Genomic DNA, 18344 nt, shown 5'->3' with positions numbered 1-18344 from the left:
CAGCTTTTAGAAAACCAGCCATGTAGCATAAATTTTAGCGTTATTAGTTTGCTTCCATAACTTTTTCTTTACAGCTCCAGTGGTATAGTTACATGCTGTCTTGATTCTTTTATTTACTTTCAAACATGTATCACCCTATGAAGTGGATGCTGGCAGCTGAGGCATCCATTTTCTAGGCATTACTCTACCAAAATCAACAAAATAGTCAGTGGGTTATATCACTAAACTAAACATCATATATTAAATCTACATACTGCAAGTTGCAGTGTGAAAAGAATGTGCCTTTAACACCTTCATTAGTGCTAGCATCCTCGTTCCACTTAAACATAATGTGCATGGATGTATATATAAAATAAATGAGTATTTATATACTGGAGTATTTGTATAAACAAAGAAGCCTGTGGGACCACAGCAGGTTCCCCAATTACAAGTCAGCCACAACTTTGCAATGTGGTTATTGGCTGCAATCAAACAGAAAAAAATATTTCTGTTGGATTTTGATTTCATTGAAGCTTTAAAAATACCTTGGAGCCTCAAAAAAAAGGGGCCATTATAGATTTTGGGAAGAAGTTTACGTAGCTTTGTAATCAACAGAATGCCACAGCAGTATTATTTTATGGGGTTTTGGTAATGAAAAAAATAATTCATTTAAACAAAGGAAACATGTTACTCCAGATATGTATTTAGATGAACACCAAAATATTCCAAATTGACTTTTATATTTCAAAGAACTCAGATTCTTTTATTCCTTTTGAAGAATAACATGGATGCATTTTCTCATCCTGATGTGTTCAGTGTTTCAAAAGAACTGCTAGGAACGATGTCAGCATGTTTCATAAGTTAACAGATATCCTGCTGTCATATATCAGACACTTTCAACATTCAAATGAAGAACGCTAATACAATGGTATGAAATCTGTATTGTTAGGTGTCTTTGTATGAATTTATTTTAACTTAGAATCCCTAAAAAAATTGTAAATTCTTAGCAATATTCCATATACAGTACTTGCTGATGTCCTACTGAATGGATATACTAATTGTGTTCTCAGCTTTCAAGAGATCTATCTTACCCCTTACTACTTTTCATCTAATTGAAACTGCTTACATATTCATAGCATTATTAGCACAGTAAATGTTACAGTATCTATCAACAATAAAAAAGACACTGCAAGATGTGTTTAAAGTACACTTCACTTTTTGATTTATGTGATACATGCAGTTCTGGAGCTATGAGACTTTTGCTTTGAATGTACTGCAGTTTTACACTCCTAGCACTCTCTCTGGGACTGATCCAAATCCCATTTCTTCAATGAGCTTTGGATCAGATCTAGATGTGGAGAGCTCAGAAGTAATTTTTATTCTCTGGATGTAGTGCAGATTGCTATATCGAAAATAAACACTGTATGCTCTCTCCTGTGGAAAATATATATTTGTTCTTTCTTGTTTTGCTCTTTTCATAAGCTAAATGTAGGTCATTCAGATTGAAGGTATATGGTTGCTCTTTACGAATAGAGAAATTTAACACTTCTACAGGGCGTGAGACCAAACACTGAGCAACTGTAATCACTTGAGAAATGTAATAGCTGTGTGCTGTGGCTTATGGCTATTATGAAATGGAACTTATACCTAAAAATGAGGAAAACAGTTAGCTTTCTCCATTTATGGAGCTATGCCACAGTTATGACATAATTCATAGCCAGACAGAAAGTTCCAGTTGTATCCATAGACATTTCATAACTCAGTGTAGTGGAAAGCTGATATTGAAGAAAGATTTTTGCCAAGTAAAGTTATTCATACACAAGCTTCCTTCTCATGACAGCTTCCCCACTGTACTGCAGAGCAATGCTGGAACTCTGCCTTGGGACCAGTACTTTCTACACCCACGCTGAAGGTTTATGTCCTGAGATGAGGTGCTTCTAGTCCCCTGTGCTCTCCCCTTCTTATCCTTACTACCTTATTACCCTGCAGTTTTGTGCAGGGAATTTTCTAGTTGTTTTTCCACAATAAGTTCATAAATGGTGGATCTTCAGGATGTTTCCTCCATGACTGCAAGAATTTAATGATCATCTGGGCTTGGGTGCATTTTTCAACTTCCCTTATTCCTTATTCTTAAACAGCTGCAGTTAGCAGAGAAAATAATTTGGACCATCCATTTTTCCTTCCAGGACCAGAAAAAGGCAAAAAGAGAAATGAATAAAATAGGAAAAAACTCATGAGCAGACTCCTTACTTCTTGCTCCTAAAAGCAACAGCAATAAAGTAACAAAACCAAAAAACCAACCAAACAAAAAACCCTATTTTGATCCCTATGCAAATATGACTTGCTTCTGGTATGTAGGAATCTAGAAGCATATCTGGAAAATCTTGCAGAGGCTTTTCTCAATGTAAGAACATTGGCAATCATGTATAGTGTATATCTTGTATACATTGGAGGTATTTATCCTTATCTTTGGCTTAATTTCCTGTTCTCAGAAATTACTTAGAATAGACTAAGCCTCAGATGGCTTAGTAATCTCCAAACTCCCTGCAGTTCCAGTGTGTCCCTTTATAGAGGTGAACACGATGTGTAGAATAACTTAGTATTAATCAGAAGAGTATGCCTGAGGTAGCCTTTACACATTATATCGGGAATGCTACATAAAATACTCTAAACTTTAATAAAAAATTGCATCATTCTGCTGGGCTGATGTGCTACTCAGAATACGTCTAACCAAAAATGTGGGAAAAAAAAATAAAATAAGGGCTGTAGCAGCTAGTATATGCAGAGCTGCTATAAGCCTACTGCCACATATCCCAAGAAATTATTGCAGGCAGAGTCCCTTTCCTGCCCTTCTTGCCCTGGGATGCAAGAGGAATGTCTGAGTTGCAAGACCAAAACGTCAATGTTCAGACAAGATTTCTGACCCCTTTGAAATGGCTTTGCAATCCTCTGGAATCCTTCATGGATGACCACGGTCAGATATGCAGAAGAGACTTATTTCTGGAAACCTGCCTCTTGGCTGGATTGATTCAGACATGTTGGTCATGGGCAAAGGCGTCGGGGCGCAGCAAAAGGGGCTGCTCCCTGGGGAAGGCGGGGGGGGGGGGGCAGTGGCAGCCAGTGGACAGGGCCGTGGCCCCAGTGGGATGGGTGCTTTCCTGCAGCATCCATCGAGGTGGGCAGGGGACAGTAACCACCGTTGGCCAAGGGTCAGAGATCGCCAGGTGAGCGTGCCGGGACAAGGCAGGTCCACAGGCAAGCAGAGGCTGAAGAACCCAGGGGGCCCTTGGCACCCTGACAGACAGCAGGCCTGTAGCAACGTGGGTGACAAACACAACAACAATACTGCTTTTTAACCAAGGCGGTCTTAGGGTTTAAGAAGGTGGCCAAAGGGTGTTTTATCAAACTGATAGACTTTTGTGGTGTTTTGGTAGGTCTTTGACTCATTTGCGGGAATATCAGATGCATTAAAATTATGCTTCATAACTAGAAGATTTTAGCTTTAGTAAAACAGAAAGAGTTGTCAAGGAAGGAAGAATGAAAAGGAGGCTGGAAGGTTGTGAAGCCATGGAAGCAGTTAATGTCTCGCTTCTTGTAGGTGGAGACGGCCTCCTAGATCACCTTCAGAGACTGCCAGGTATCCATGGAGGAACCACATCGTGTTACCAGGGAGATCCCGTCAGCCCAAACGCAAGGTAGTAAATACATGCCTCTCCTTGCTGTATTTCTATGAATGTTGCTGTATGTTCAAGAATGGAAGAAGGGTTTGCGCTGAGTCTGTGCTCCTCCAACTCTGAACTCATGCTGACACCAAGCTTCCCACCTGCAAGCACCACAAGGCCTTTGCAATCTTCCCTCTAAAGCTTGGACATTGTCAACATCAAACAATATGACCAACCTTGACATCTTAAAACCTACATAGTTTCAAGCCTGAGATACATTTTTCCTCTCATGAAGTCCTAACAACTGAAGGAGACACATATGTCTTCTGTGCAACATTTATTATTTTTTATTTTAATTGCCTAACTTAAGCATATTAATCTGTAAATAATTAATATGGTTATTAAATATTGTTTAATAAATGATACCAAACATTATATATTTAATATTATATTATATATTTAGCCATTTATGTTGGGGTTTTTTACATAATATTGTTATTATTACAAGAGTTTAAATAAGATATCAGTCAGGCTGCAGACCCTCTACTCAATACTTTATTATTTAAACATGTTGTGTGTCATATTACTGTCAGCATGAGATGCTATTTTATAAAGAAAGGAATTACTTACAGTCACGGTACCAAGAAGTTCAGTATACAAGTCCATTATTATAGCAAAATGTACAACTGCATAGCAATTAAGATAAGCTGGTACACTTGGATTGAAGGGAACTTCTTTTCCAGTGATCTGTATGAAGCAAAACAGATAACAGCCTTCAACAGTGACCTGATCCAGCCTGTTATTCCTTAGTATTCTTTATACTTACAAACACAAAAAAGATTAAGGGACATAGATAATTGCACAAAGATAATCTAGAATCAAACTTATATACTACCTAGTGTGAGACAGAGTTTAACTCTCTGTGTGTGTATGTTCACAGCTAAAAGAAAAAGAAATTACCATACTCTATAGAACAATTTTTAAAATCTCTTCAGGAAATGAATAATGAAAAGATAAATAAAAAATATACTTTTTTTCCTTCAAATAAAAAGAAAAAACACAGCTAAAACATTCATTTCCTTCAGTTTCTGTTCCCATTTCATCTTCCCCTATGCTTTATGACTGCTAATTTGCTAATTTAAAATAGCATGTGTAGAGTTTTTAACATTGATCCAGTAGCATTAAGAGGTCCAAGTAAATTACACAAAACTGAAAGCCTGTGCATGTTCTATTTACCACTGGGATTTCCTCAGGAAGGCCAAGTCTAGGTTTGCCTGGTCCCCAGCCTGGCCCTTTGAATATGACAGAAAGCTTATTGCAGAATCCAGGTGTGGCCCAAAATGTGTTCCAAATATGAGCCAAGGGACGTAGCTGAAAAAAAGAGCAAGTAATTTTTCATTGTTAGTAAAATAAAGTTTAATAAAACATTATATTTTATTCATTTTTAGCTCTCAAGTAAATGATTTTTCAAAGTCTGTAAAGAGAATAAATTAGGAATAGATGAAGACAGTCAAAAGTTCAGAAAACCCAACTGAAAGAGGCAGGAGCTGTATCAAGCCCTTGGTTTATAGGGAGGATTACAATGACTTCTGCCCAGAGGAAAATCTGCCTCTCCAGAGTATTCAACTGTATATTGTATAGCTATATTTATGGTAGTTTTAAACTAGAATTTGCTTACCGGGACCTTGACATGACATACTCTCAATAACTAAATTACTTATCCAGTATCTTACTGGAATGGATATAATTGCACAGGCTGTGGCCATCCTTCCAGCTTCCAGCCCAGACACCTCTGCAGGTAGAATTTCTCGTTCTTTGAGATGCCTTCTTGGGTGAACAGTCATGAAAAGCAAACGGGGACTTCAACTCTCCTCAGTCCCTGAGGTTTTTATAGGGAATTTTTATCCAGCTTAAGTGAAGCCTGGACCAATAAATCTGAGAAGCACCACACTAAGTACTTTTTCTTCTTTTTTCTTTTCTTTTTATTTTTATTAAAAAAACTATATTCAACCTGTTCTGGAGGTTTTGTTGAGACCATGATGACTGCTATATAAGGCTGTCAACACAAATCATTCTGGAGTACCTTAAACAGCAAATATGCAGAAGAGAGAAAAATAGTAAAGATATTACACCATGGGATTATTTATGGAACAGCAGTATTTAGAGAAGACAGACGAAAATATATATTTTTGTCTGTGCTTCACTGCATATTGCTCTGCATATGGCAAAATAGACAACACTCAGTCCAAGGCCTGATATATCGCCATTGTAATTAGTTGTTAATTTTACTGTATTGTATTTTCGTGATTGTCCTGGTTTCAGCTGGGATAGAGTTAACTGTCTTCCTAGTAGCTGGTACAGTGCTATGTTTTGAGTTCAGAGCGAAGAATGTTGATAACACTGATGTTTTCAGTTGTTGCTCAGTAGTGTTTAGACTAAAGTCAAGGATTTTTCAGCTTCTCATGCCCAGCCAGCGAGAAAGCTGGAGGGGCACAAGAAGTTGGCACAGGACACAGCCAGGGCAGCTGACCCAAACTGGCCAACGGGGTATTCCATACCATGGGACGTCCCATCTAGCATAGGAACTGGGAAGTGGGGGCAGGGAATTGCCGCTTGGGGGACTGGCTGGGTGGCGGTCGGCGGGTGGTGAGCAATTGCACTGCGCATCATTTGTACATTCCAATCCTTTCATTATTACTGTTGTCATTTTGTTAGTGTTATCATTATCATTATTAGTTTCTTCTTTTCTGTTCTATTAAACCGTTCTTATCTCAACCCACGGGTTTTGCTGCTTTTTCCTGATTTTCTTCCCCATCCCACTGGGTGGGGGGGGGGGAGTGAGTGAGCGGCTGCGTGGTGCTTAGTTGCTGGCTGGGGTTAAACCACGACAGTGATGACTACAAGCTCTGCATATACGCTCAATGCAGTGAGTACAAATAATCGCTTTGTAACAAAATACTAAAAAATTGTAGATCATTTAATTGACTGTGCAACAATGCAAGGATCGCCTCAACTGTGCCTGAGAGGAGTTTCTTTTGAACATGAGTGCCTGTTGAAGATACCAGTCAGTGATACAAACTATAGCACCTGGAGCATGATGGGATCAAATGAATTTACTGGATGTGTTAAGCCATATACAACTTTTGCATCTTCTGCCTCAAATGTTCCTGATGGAAGAAGAAAAAAGAACAACCAACAATCAAATTCAAAAGTATACATATTTTGCCACACTAACCAAACATGAGAGAGAAAACCTTTTTTTTACTTACCAAATATCCTGTCCCAGATAATGAGTGTGCCACCATAATTTTTGTCAATGCAGTAAGGATTTCTACCTATAATAAAAATAATTTATGAGACCAGTAATTGCATATACAAGAATACGTGCAACTGAATTATGAAGGGAAATCTTCATCATTAGCATCAATTTATAATCTAAAAATAAATTTAAAAGGTAGTTAACCTACCATTCCTTATACATCTATAGAAGTTCTTTTTTCTTACTAGGCTTATTGCCCTCTTTCTACTCAGATTCAAACACACAGATCAAACATGTCATACCCCAAATTTCTGTGAAATAAAAGGATTCATCTGGAGAGTAAACTCAATTCAAAATATATTTATAAAAACAAATTAAAAAGCAAACAAAAAATCATTTCACCAGTTTATACCTAAGAAAATACATGCTAAATATATTTATGTGCAATCATCTCATTAATGGCATTCAGCTATCTCTATCTTCTATGCCATATGTCTGATCCTGTCTTCATTATTATTATTAACTTCAGTGTGAGGAAAACTCATCCTTCTATTCATCTAGGGAATGTATTTGTATATAAGCTGTCCTATCAAAAGTATGAGCAAAGAAACATTGATTACATATCCCCAAGTTTGTGGAGATTGTCTGGAGCAACTGTACAGCACTTGATCAGCTCCAGGGTGATTCTGCTTAACTCCAATCAGGATCAGAGGATTAGTCTGGATTTACAGCAGAGCAAATAAGAGCAGAGTGTCTCCCTCCAGGATTACCAGTACTTGTGCAAATTTTAAGGATTAGACACTTACAGCACCACAGTCTTTTTAAAGAGTCTACACAGTGCCATAAACACTTTACACATGGAGGATATAATAAATATTAATAACATCCTCTGTACGTATAACTGCATTTGAGTCTGTTTCAAATTATTTTGTTCTTCCATTCCCCTATTACTTTGTTACTTGTTATCTCTGCACACTGAATGAGCCCAGGGCATCTATGAAATCCACTTCTATTCCTCAGATATGTTCATGACATTTTTCAGTATGCAGTGGAGTTATTAATCCAATTTACATATGCAGTACAGTCTTGAATGCCTCTGAATATTGATGAAAAGTCAATCATCGTGCACTTGTGTGAAGTGAGATTTTTCAATAATTCAGGCAGCTGAAACCAAATTCCACTAAAACATTTAACACTTCTCCTTCTAAAAGGTAACCATGTCTTTTCACACGTTCAGTGCTTGAATTTGAATGCAAAAGCATCTGTTACTGATTGACAAGTTGATGATGTTTTAGTAGTCAGGGAAGGATGAGATATTTTTCTATCACTCTTCATATTTACAAACGTTGAATTGTTTTGCTCAAAGTCTTCAAATTATTTCACATTATCCAGGCTTAATTTCTGCTCAATAATTAACCTTGAATGTAAAATTTTAAAGTTATAAAAAAGTTTTTTAAAATACTGTGAAATTTCTAACTGAACAATGACTAGTTTGAAACAATGATCAAAATTACAATCCTTCTGTAAAACTAATTTTACAATACAATTTTAGTCTTATTATTATTATACACATAGTGACCATGAGAAAAAACACACTGAGGAACAAGAGGTTGCGCTTTTAGCATACCATGATGAACTCTGTGATGACTGGGAGTATTAAGAATCCACTCCAGAGGCCCAAGGTTGGTGATAACCTTAAAAAAAGTAATGTTTCAATTAATTTGAAAATAGTGTATAAAATCAAGAAGAAGAGAAAAGAGGGGGAGGAAATGCATTACGAGGATGTTTATCTTAAGAATAATTGCATAAAGAAACAAGAATGCAATTTTTTTTCCTGAACCATTTCACTCGATTACTGTTACAAGAATTTTCATGAAAAAAGTGAAGTTTAGTAAAATGCCAGTTAAAAATTAAATTTCTTTCTGATCCAGCAGCACATTTTCTTCTTATTTTTATTATCAGTTCATGATTCCATATAGATCATTTCACTCACAATTTTACCCATATCCATTGGCACTGCTTGGGATCCACCGTAAGTCTAAGATTGCGGTTATGTGAACAATTTACATCAGCAAATGCCTGGCACTGACCCAGAAACAAGTACTCCCTCCTTCAGTACCTTTGACTGCTTGTTCCTTCTGTCAATACCCTTCTTTTACCCTGGCACGAATGCAGTAACACAAGAAGCCTGATTAGGGAACTGATGCAAGTTAAAACTAATTTTGTTTTTTTCTTCTAAATTAGTTTAACTTGATCAGTTCCCAAATCTGATCCAACATATGGTCACAAGTACACCAACAGGAGTCAGAGGCATGAAAAGAAAGTAGACCAGCATAAATTCATAGTGGAGCTGTGATCTAAGGCAATGATTCAACAGTACAGAAAATCCAGCCTTGATCATTTTAGTACCAGACCAAAAATGACAGAAAGTGTTGATTGCCATAAATGCACTCTAATAATTCAAGCTTTGTCAGAAACTGCTGATGAATTAAGTTTGTATCAGCAGGGTTTATGCTAAATTAGGTACTGTCCTGTATTATGGAGCCAGAAGAAAGCCAGCATTAACTTCAAATTTTGTGCTTTGGTTATGTCAACAGAAGCATGTGGATACCCAAACACAGCAACCATTGCTTAATCCCAAACACAAAACCATCAGTCAAAACAGATGCAATCGCTGGATGACCAAAAATGATTTATGTCCAAAATATATCCTAAAATGGTATCTATTCACCATGTCTGATTAGGACCATAATGTTTTGCAATTAAAAGGGAGGGGCAGGGGGGAGAAAGGCAGCTAAATAAAAATGCTTAGACCTTATGAAACAAAACCCAGAACCTATCACTTTGTCTTTTACGTAACTTAATTAGTAAATTTAATACTCATACTGCCAAAATGGGTGATCTGTAATATAGTAACAGAGATAATATTGGCAAACACCACATTAAGTAGAGAGGCAGACAGTCATTACTCATGAGAGCAGGCCCAGTTACCTAAATAACTAAACATACAAGGATTTTTATTAATTTAAGGTTTACAGAACAAAGTCCTAAAATATGCCAGTTCCATTTTTGTTTAATTCACACTTGTGAAAGTAGATCTGGACTCAAAAAGTAGACACAGGACATTCTTCAGATGTATTTAATTTTTTATGATTCAGGCAAATATCACAATAAAAGGAATAAATACCTTTTGTTCATTTTTATCTTTAATAACAGCTAAAAGAACTCAATAGGTTAAGCAGAGCCTTTCTGTAATTAAAGGAGTATAGAAATGAGCAAATTCTTCAGATAGAGAGAACTGTAACATTTGGAGCATCTGCCTCAAAATCCTGTACACACTTGACTAGAAAAGCAGAATTCTGGGACAAGTTTGTTTTGTTTTGTTTAACTCGGAAGCCAAGGACAACATAAGTAGGACCATTTGTATTTCTCAGTCCTCCCTCAAAATAAGTTCAAGCCTGAAAAGACCACCTAAATGTGAGAAATGATTTGTCATTCATGCTAGCTCCATTTCCCACCTTTCTCAAGCAGAAAATCCCACTGTTTTAAGCTCTGTGAGATGTGACCACGAAATTAATTTAACCTGAGTCAAATGTCTTGGATTGAACTGCAGCCCAGCACCTGAGAGCGCAGTAATTTATCTATTAGACCACACCTAACTTTGATCCACTTGGTTTTAATACATTTTTAGCCCAGTATTTTAACAATTTTTGTGAAAATAAACCAAATCTGTGCTAGGAGAGCAGGGAATCACTAAGAAATAGCAGTCTTTGCTTTTAGCCTACAGGTGGATTATAATAAAATGTCCTCAGAACGAACGACTTCAAGTCTTCAATATCCAGCTGATTAAATTCATATTTCAAACCCAAAATTCATCCTTTTGAAAGTCCATATAATACATCGGTATGCTAAAGTAGAACTTTGTGTCTCGGAGCTCCCGAAGGACCTCAGGAACTTATGTAAAATTTTAAACAAATACTTCTGACTAATCCTAGAGAAAGTATTTTCTTTGGAAAATGAAACCTCTCTCGTCCTGTAATACAGTCTTTCTTTGGGCGATGACATTTACAAATCTACTGATATATCTTCTCTGCAGCATCATTAGTGATTGATGCCCACTTCGATTCATTATTCAGCCAAGGTTACCTCCATTGCAAAGACATACTAGCCACACGCTGATGGAAATATCATCCGAGATAACAATTATAACCGCATGACTCTTAAGCTCAGAGGTGGTACAGAACCCTGTACCTGACCAAGCAAAAATCCAGCATGCTGAAATTAGCAAACCATAAATCAACACTTTGGCTAAAGCACATCAAAAATATTTTTTCACCAGAGTTTCAAAATGGTACAGGGTGCTATTTCTAGAAACTTCCTTTGCTATCAGTAAGTTTACTTCTATATATTTCGCACATTTCAAAAACAGAAAAAAACTATTGTCAGTGGAAAACTCTTGGTGCCAAAAATTTTATAAATATTTTATAAATGTGTATTTTATAAATATATCCATATATCATTCCAACAAACAGAGACATATCACCTCTGGAAAGCTGAATTTTGAAGGCTCCTGCAGCACCACATGGCAAAGAACATAATTACTTTGTTAAATTTTGTTGAATTTTTCTATATTCTGCCATCTTACCGGGGCAAAACTCCTAAAAGCAGATCTTTCATCAAAGTAAATTGTCAAGGCTAGGACAGTAAGACAATTTTTGCCAGGCAAGATTTTGACCCTGTCATGTCAGGCTGACAGGAACTTATTGCAATCACAGTGAAAGGAATGAAGTTTGTAGGAATTGAGTCATAACAAAATTTAATGTAGTGTAACAACTGTCCTTGTTCAAAAGAATGCCTAACAGGCAACAGAGAGGAGAAAGGCAGTGGCAGGTACTCCACCTACAGCTGTCAGTCTACCCTTGTTTCTGTGCCTTATGTCCAGACATTTTCCTTGGAGAATGACAATTGCAAAGGAGTTCATAAGTGTTCATGGTAGCAGTAACCAGGCTCACACTGCAGTTGCAACCAGTCACCAAAGCATATACACCACTAGTCTCAGTCATTCAAGGCAGCAAAACCTTTTCAGCTTAAAATAGCTTTGTATTCAAAATGGCTTTTTAGAATAAGAACTTTCACAATGTTCACATTTCAGGATTTTTTTTTTATTAAAATTTTAAAAAATTAACAAAATGTGATAAGAATATCAGAACAGGTCAGTTTTTGTGGCTTGTAATCAGGATTTTCATTTTCAAAAGAAGCAGCTTTCTGCTACTATAATTTTTTATGCAGTAAAAAGTTTCGTTTCAGACCTTTTTACTGGAAAGAAGTTTCAAAATAAAAAAAAAATAGTGGAAATGTCATTACTCAATACCCCTATCAACTGTATTTCAAACCCTGTTTCATACTATTGAAAGGAAAAACAGTCTGTTTGTGAATATAAAATATTCTTGTTCTTTATATAATCATCTTGCAGTGATTTGGGGAATACAGAAAAATAGCTACCAATCCCCTAAAAGGTGAAATTCCCCAACTGTTGTCCAATGATGACCTTACCTGTATTTTGACCAATATGGCTGCGGGCGGTTACGTTTGTGTTTTGTTTCCCTGATACAGACACCTCCCATTCTAAATCAATTCCCATCTCCAATTTTTCCTCTCTCAATTAACACATCATGTGCATCTCAACTCCCATGCCAGTGACCCACAGATGAACTGCAGCATTCCAGCAAAATTCTTTTCCTGTTTGCTTTATTTTTTAACATCCCATAGCCACAAAAAAAAATTTTCCCTTGCCAAAACCCTTACAAATGGACATGATAAACTACCTACAAATCAAATATGTAGGTATCTTATGTATATAAAAGCTTTGTCAGATCTCTCCACAAAACATGTATTCCTCTTTCTTTCTTTCTTTTTTTAAACAAACAACATACTCTCTCCATTGTACTTGGGTATCACTAAATAATAAAGCAGAATTACTGACAATAATTGAAGCAATTCCAAGAGCAGTTTAATAAATAAGGCAGGCTAAAAGCTACATGCTTAGAAACAGTTTCCATACGTTACTGAATAAAACATGCTGGAAGTGAAATCTTCATATATAATGAGAACTAAATGCTTCTTTCCCTATAATAGTAGCTCTTATATAAAGATGTTTCCTTTGTGACAGCAATCCCTAGCCTAAAGGAAAAGAACATTATGCAATATCTCTTGTGGCATGTAAGCACCTCCATTTGCGGTCTCAGAGTTTGTCAGCACCAAGGGAAATCTTTATTGCCTGGTACCTGCACCACTTCAATGTAGTTCTTGTTTAAATAATGAGAAAAAATCGTGACATGAAATCCAAGGGAAACTTTACATCTTGTGTAACAACTCCTCCTGTCACCACTACAACATGAATCTTTACTTAACTCTGTCTCAACATGAATGTTAGGAAAGAATGTTGACTGAGTAGACCAGGCAATGTTACAGTAAAACCATTTGTATGTAAAAAGTTCTGTTGTTTTTTTTTTTTTCTTTGAGTATAAGAAAAGCTGTTTGTAGCACAGCATTACTTTCAATATCATAGTATTACTGATCTGCAGGACAGGAGAGGGTAAATTCATCCCCGGCGCATCACTAAGGAGCACTCTGAACTTAACTTTGGGGTTTCTGTTAGACTAGTTGGTAGTAAAACACATATTACTATTGATTTCCTCATCAAAATCAAGATAAGATTTTTATTCCTGGCATATAAAACTATATTTCAGATAGTCTGGTGGGGAAATTTAAAAACAAGACCTTCCTTAATTACATTCCCCGGTAGAGCTGCTGTGTTAATTCAGGACAACACACCCATGTATTTATACAGATGGCCCCGGTGATCAGATTTGCCATGTGAAATCTCTACAGGGAAGCTGGGGAAAGGCAGAACTCCTAGGATATGTGCTCGTCTGCCAGTTTCACACTTTGAAATCCTCAGCAAACCCTGATTTATACACCGCCAACTGTTTTCCTATCTGATTAGGCAGTTTTCTACTCCAGTAAGCATGTAAAATGGATGTAGCCAAATTTCCACACTGAGGAGCGAAAAAACAATATTTATAGTTTAGAAATAAAACAAGTGAAAGGAATCAGGCCTGTTGGGATCATAAAGAGTTTCATAGGGGGTGAATTTCTGATAAATCTGGATTGTAGGAATGGGAGGTGAAAGCCTAGTTTTAATGGATAGTCTGGTTTAGGGCATATTTATATAATAAACACACAGACTTAAGAAATGTATTTATAATAAATTATCTTGAAGGCAGGCTGTTGTCACTTTTCATTGTTTTACACCTCAGCCAGGAGGTAAGGTTTGAATCAAATTGGCATCTTAAGTGAATATTTCAGTTAACACTTTCAGTAAGTGGATGCAACTTTTTTTTTCTTCAAATGTCCAGTTAAGCCTTTTGGGAAAGATGAGCACATACAGGAAGTTTCAATCAATTTGTCCACTAAAAATGAGAGAAAGCCTACACTAACTGGTTGTTTTAATTGTAGCATTACAAATAGCAGAGCATGGAGAAAGTCACTTTTTCAGTCATATATCAAGTTAAGCATTTTAAACAAACTCCAGGAGAAAAATTGCTATACAATTTCAGTATTTTTCAGCAGCTTGACAAATACATGCTGGCAATTGCAGGAAAAAAACCAGAAAGTAATAAATCAGCATGCCAGTCCTGAAATAAACTAAAATATAGCCAAGTGTAGCTCTTCACCACCTTCTTTAAATAGACCAAAATATAGTCAGCAGCCTACACTTTGTGTTTTTAACAAATAAGGGTCTTTCAAATTTGCTGTTGGCTTTGAAGCCATAACTAATTTAAACAGATTCTGAATGAGTACAAGCTATGAGAAAAACTCAAGAGTATTACATGTAATATGTTAAGATGGAAAATTAGAATTTTTCTTTTTTTTTGGACAGAGAGCAGTATCTCTAGCTTATCTCCACATTAATGTGGTATCCTTTCATTAATATAATAACCAGGACACTTGATTTGGCAAATTAGTTGTTTAGATTGTTTTGTAGGATGCAGAATGTATTGAAATGTGTTGTGTCTCTTAAGTAGCTCATTTCACTTTTATCTTGGTAATTCTCCAGAGACACAAGTGGCCTAAATAAAACTCTTTAAGTACAATTTTTAGTTTTAGGATTTCTGCAGGCAGATTAGCAATAGTCAGGCCCACTGCTGCTGAAGTAAGCATTTCACAGCTGTCTCTTGCAAGAACAGTCTTTGGTGCAAGGACCAGAAGCCAGCACTCAAACTCAAGGACTTAATAATTAGGATGAAAAGTGAAGCTTCTGCTTATATTCTTGTCCCATAAACTTTGCATTTCTGGCCTCACCAGTGACCCAGCTTCAACAGGGAAAGGGAAGGGTTCCTCTGCCCAGATTGTTGTCCATCAAACGCAAATCACAGATGTAAGCTGATTACTGTGGAGCAGCTGCTTTTTGAATGAAAAAGATCATGGCTCTTGTGCTGCATGTTGAACTTGGAGCTACCAGGTGCAGAGCGCTACTCAGTTCATTTAAATGACTTACATGTTTTTTTAAGTCCCTCTGTATTCTGCAGTTCAGGTGAAAGAGAAGCTAGATAAGAATAAAATACTTAACTTACCATGTCAAGGCACTTCTGGGTAGACTCAGATACCTAAAAGTGCCAAGGAGCACTTTGGTTTAAAATAGGAGGCTCATCCTGGGGCTACTAAGGCATAAAGTCGGCACTCCTAATCATCACTGAGGTCCTAGGTGCCAAGGACAGAACTCCAAACCTCATCCTACTATGTTTTTCCTGATTGTGTTCAAGTGCAGCTTACACTTAGCAGGACAGGAACAGTGTGCTCTCTTATGAATGTTTTATTTTCTCCCTCTTGTTATTTTTTTTATTTAAAACCAAAAGCAAAGTTATAAGCTTTATATATCTAGAAAGATAGTATTTTTCTCCCCTCGTGGGGGGAGTGAAACATAGAAAAGTGGAACACATTTTGCAGTTATTGCTAGCATTCCCGCTTAGTGATAGTGTTGTTAGTTTTGCTCTTCTCTGCACTCTGGCAAGTACACTGATGACAAGACTTTCATTCTGCAGGTTCGTCAGAAAATCTAAGAAGTCATTTTGGCAGACAGGCTGGATTGAAGCAGTGAGATCTGTTTCTTTGAATCATGTTTGAGTTTTGTTGTTTATATTATATATATATCCTATCTGGACCTACAAAGGCACTGTCTGCATTAAAGAAAGTATTTTTATCTCCCTGGTATTTATTGATTTATTTGTTCTCCTCCTCTCCACAGTAAATGCTTGAGTTGAGAGTTTGCAGCAGGCGAACAATGAATTTCTGAATGATAAAAGCATCAGCTATCAGCAATGGGACCAGAACTTTCTTTTGTAAACCAAAATTTTGTTCTTTATGCAAATCAGCAATTAGTTCATTCCCCATTGGTTTTAGAATAATTTCTTGGATCTTTGTAACAGTGAGAAAATCCAGCTTCTAAAAGCCAGTAGGCTGTGAGACAATGTGACCTGTTTCTAGGAATTCTACTTAAATCATCTGCATCACTGAGAGTTGTCAGACACAATCTTGAACATCAGACTAGGAGAATGGCTGTAATCACCTCTAATTACACTCATCTTTTTGATGACTTTTAGCAAAAGTCTCGTGAATGGTAAGTTTTTGAACCCTTGTAACCTGACTAGGACAGATGAGTGTGTTTCTAATTTGAAAGGGCACATCAGACAGACGCATGTCTATTTTTGGCTATAGCGGCTGAATTAAAGAAACTAAATTTGTCCTTTCATTAAATGAACCAATGTATTAGAATACAGAAAATGAAAGGTTTTGTTGGCATGTGCTATTTGAATTCAAAATGAGTTTCCAGCATAAAATTCAAAAGAGACAGCAATTTCACAATTATACTCAATACATTGGATTATTACTGATTTTACCTTTTACTGGTGATGCTCTTTATCAAAAAAAAAAAAACAAAAAAACCCCGACCAAAAAACCAAAAACCCCAAAACCAACAAAAAACCCAAACCGCATTTCTCATCTCATCCAGGAAAGCAGATCAGTCCACCACACTCTGTTTCCACTGTGATCCATTCAATACCACTTGTATACCACCATTTTGCAAAAATTTCCATGCTACATTTGACTCATTACTTACTGATCTTACAGGAACTATTCACGGTATATTAAATTAAGCATAAATACATGTCTTTGTAAACAAGGCCTCGAGGTTTTTTTACCTACCAGCAAAGCATCTCCATTTTTCATTTGCAAACTATTGAAGATTTTAGCTCATTACCAAAAATCTTTCTCCAACTCCACAAAACAACCACAAAAACAAAACTATCTTCTTCCCACTGCAAACACTCAAAAGCATTATAGTCAAATAAGTTTGTTAAAATGCTTTTTAAATTCAAAGTCTCATTTCTTGATCAGTTTTACCTTTCAGTTTTAAGAAAATGATTACTAAATTGCTTCTAAATTACTAAACTACTGAAAATACTTTAAATAAACCTTGTTACACTTGTTTACTCCAGCGTTCCTTTCTTGTTTATTTAAATGACACTACAGCACACAATGTGGAAAAGGTAGGTCCAAGAAAATGGAAAAATCAAATTTGCAAAGAAATAGAGGACCAATCTCAATTCTTAGGGCCTGGGAATTAATAACTGAATATTTTCTCTATTTTCTCATGCTGTCACTTATTTATCACACTGTCCTAAAGATTTTATGATTCTTTTAACATCCAATAGACTTTTGTCTCATAGGGCTTCTGCTTAAAAAGACACACATGTCCTCTAGAGTTTCAAGACTAGCTTTTGCTATTGATACAGTAATCACAGGTGTACTGCTACTTAAAAGAAATACATACATTTTTATGTATTTTACTTAATTTTACTTGGTTCTTCAATCTGCATGTTTAATTTCTTTATTGACCCTGTGCTCATATTTGGAAAAAACAAACCAAAACAAAACAGAAGATTTTTTCTGAATCTGGCCATCTGCCTAGGTAAGAGCTGATTGATGTAAGGACTTCAGGATTGGGCCACACCAGCTCACCTGTACTCAGGCAGCCCAGATGGGCTGTGCGTGGCTTTCTGCCAGGAACAGAATTCCTTTTCATGAAAGCGTGAAGCCTCCACAATTTCCCTCTCTTTCAAAGTTTTTCATTAAAGAAAACTGAGCAGAAGTCAAAGCTAAAGAAAGTCACAGACAGAAACTTAGACCAGTACACACTGCACTTAAGTGCAAAATATTTTTTGACAAATACAATATACTTCCACAGCAAGTTTCAGTTTTACTGAATTGGTGTTTTCTGACAAAAACAAACGTATTTTGGCCTATATCTTTAGCAATTTCACATCTCTTTTTCCAGCCTGAATGAGGTGTTGCCAAAATTTTTCCCATTCCTTGCCTGTTTT

General features: G+C 36.5%; 1 protein-coding gene across 4 annotated transcripts in view; it reads right to left on the bottom strand.

Annotated features, from left to right (window-relative positions):
- AGMO (alkylglycerol monooxygenase) overlaps positions 1 to 18344 on the bottom strand; it is a 200473-nt gene that overhangs the window by 90483 nt on the left and 91646 nt on the right. For all 4 annotated transcript variants that reach the window (XM_052800848.1, XM_052800869.1, XM_052800878.1 and 1 more), the window contains exons 6-10: positions 8528 to 8594; positions 6911 to 6976; positions 6729 to 6808; positions 4878 to 5012; positions 4272 to 4388 (exon numbers count right to left, since the gene is read on the bottom strand). In XM_052800848.1, the coding sequence (XP_052656808.1) occupies positions 4272 to 4388; positions 4878 to 5012; positions 6729 to 6808; positions 6911 to 6976; positions 8528 to 8594 (465 nt within the window). The remainder of the gene's footprint in view (positions 1 to 4271; positions 4389 to 4877; positions 5013 to 6728; positions 6809 to 6910; positions 6977 to 8527; positions 8595 to 18344) is intronic.

This window comes from Harpia harpyja, chromosome 1, assembly GCF_026419915.1.
Source record: "Harpia harpyja isolate bHarHar1 chromosome 1, bHarHar1 primary haplotype, whole genome shotgun sequence".
Classification (NCBI taxonomy): Eukaryota; Metazoa; Chordata; class Aves; order Accipitriformes; family Accipitridae; genus Harpia; species Harpia harpyja.
This window is presented reverse-complemented; position numbering and strand designations above follow the sequence as displayed.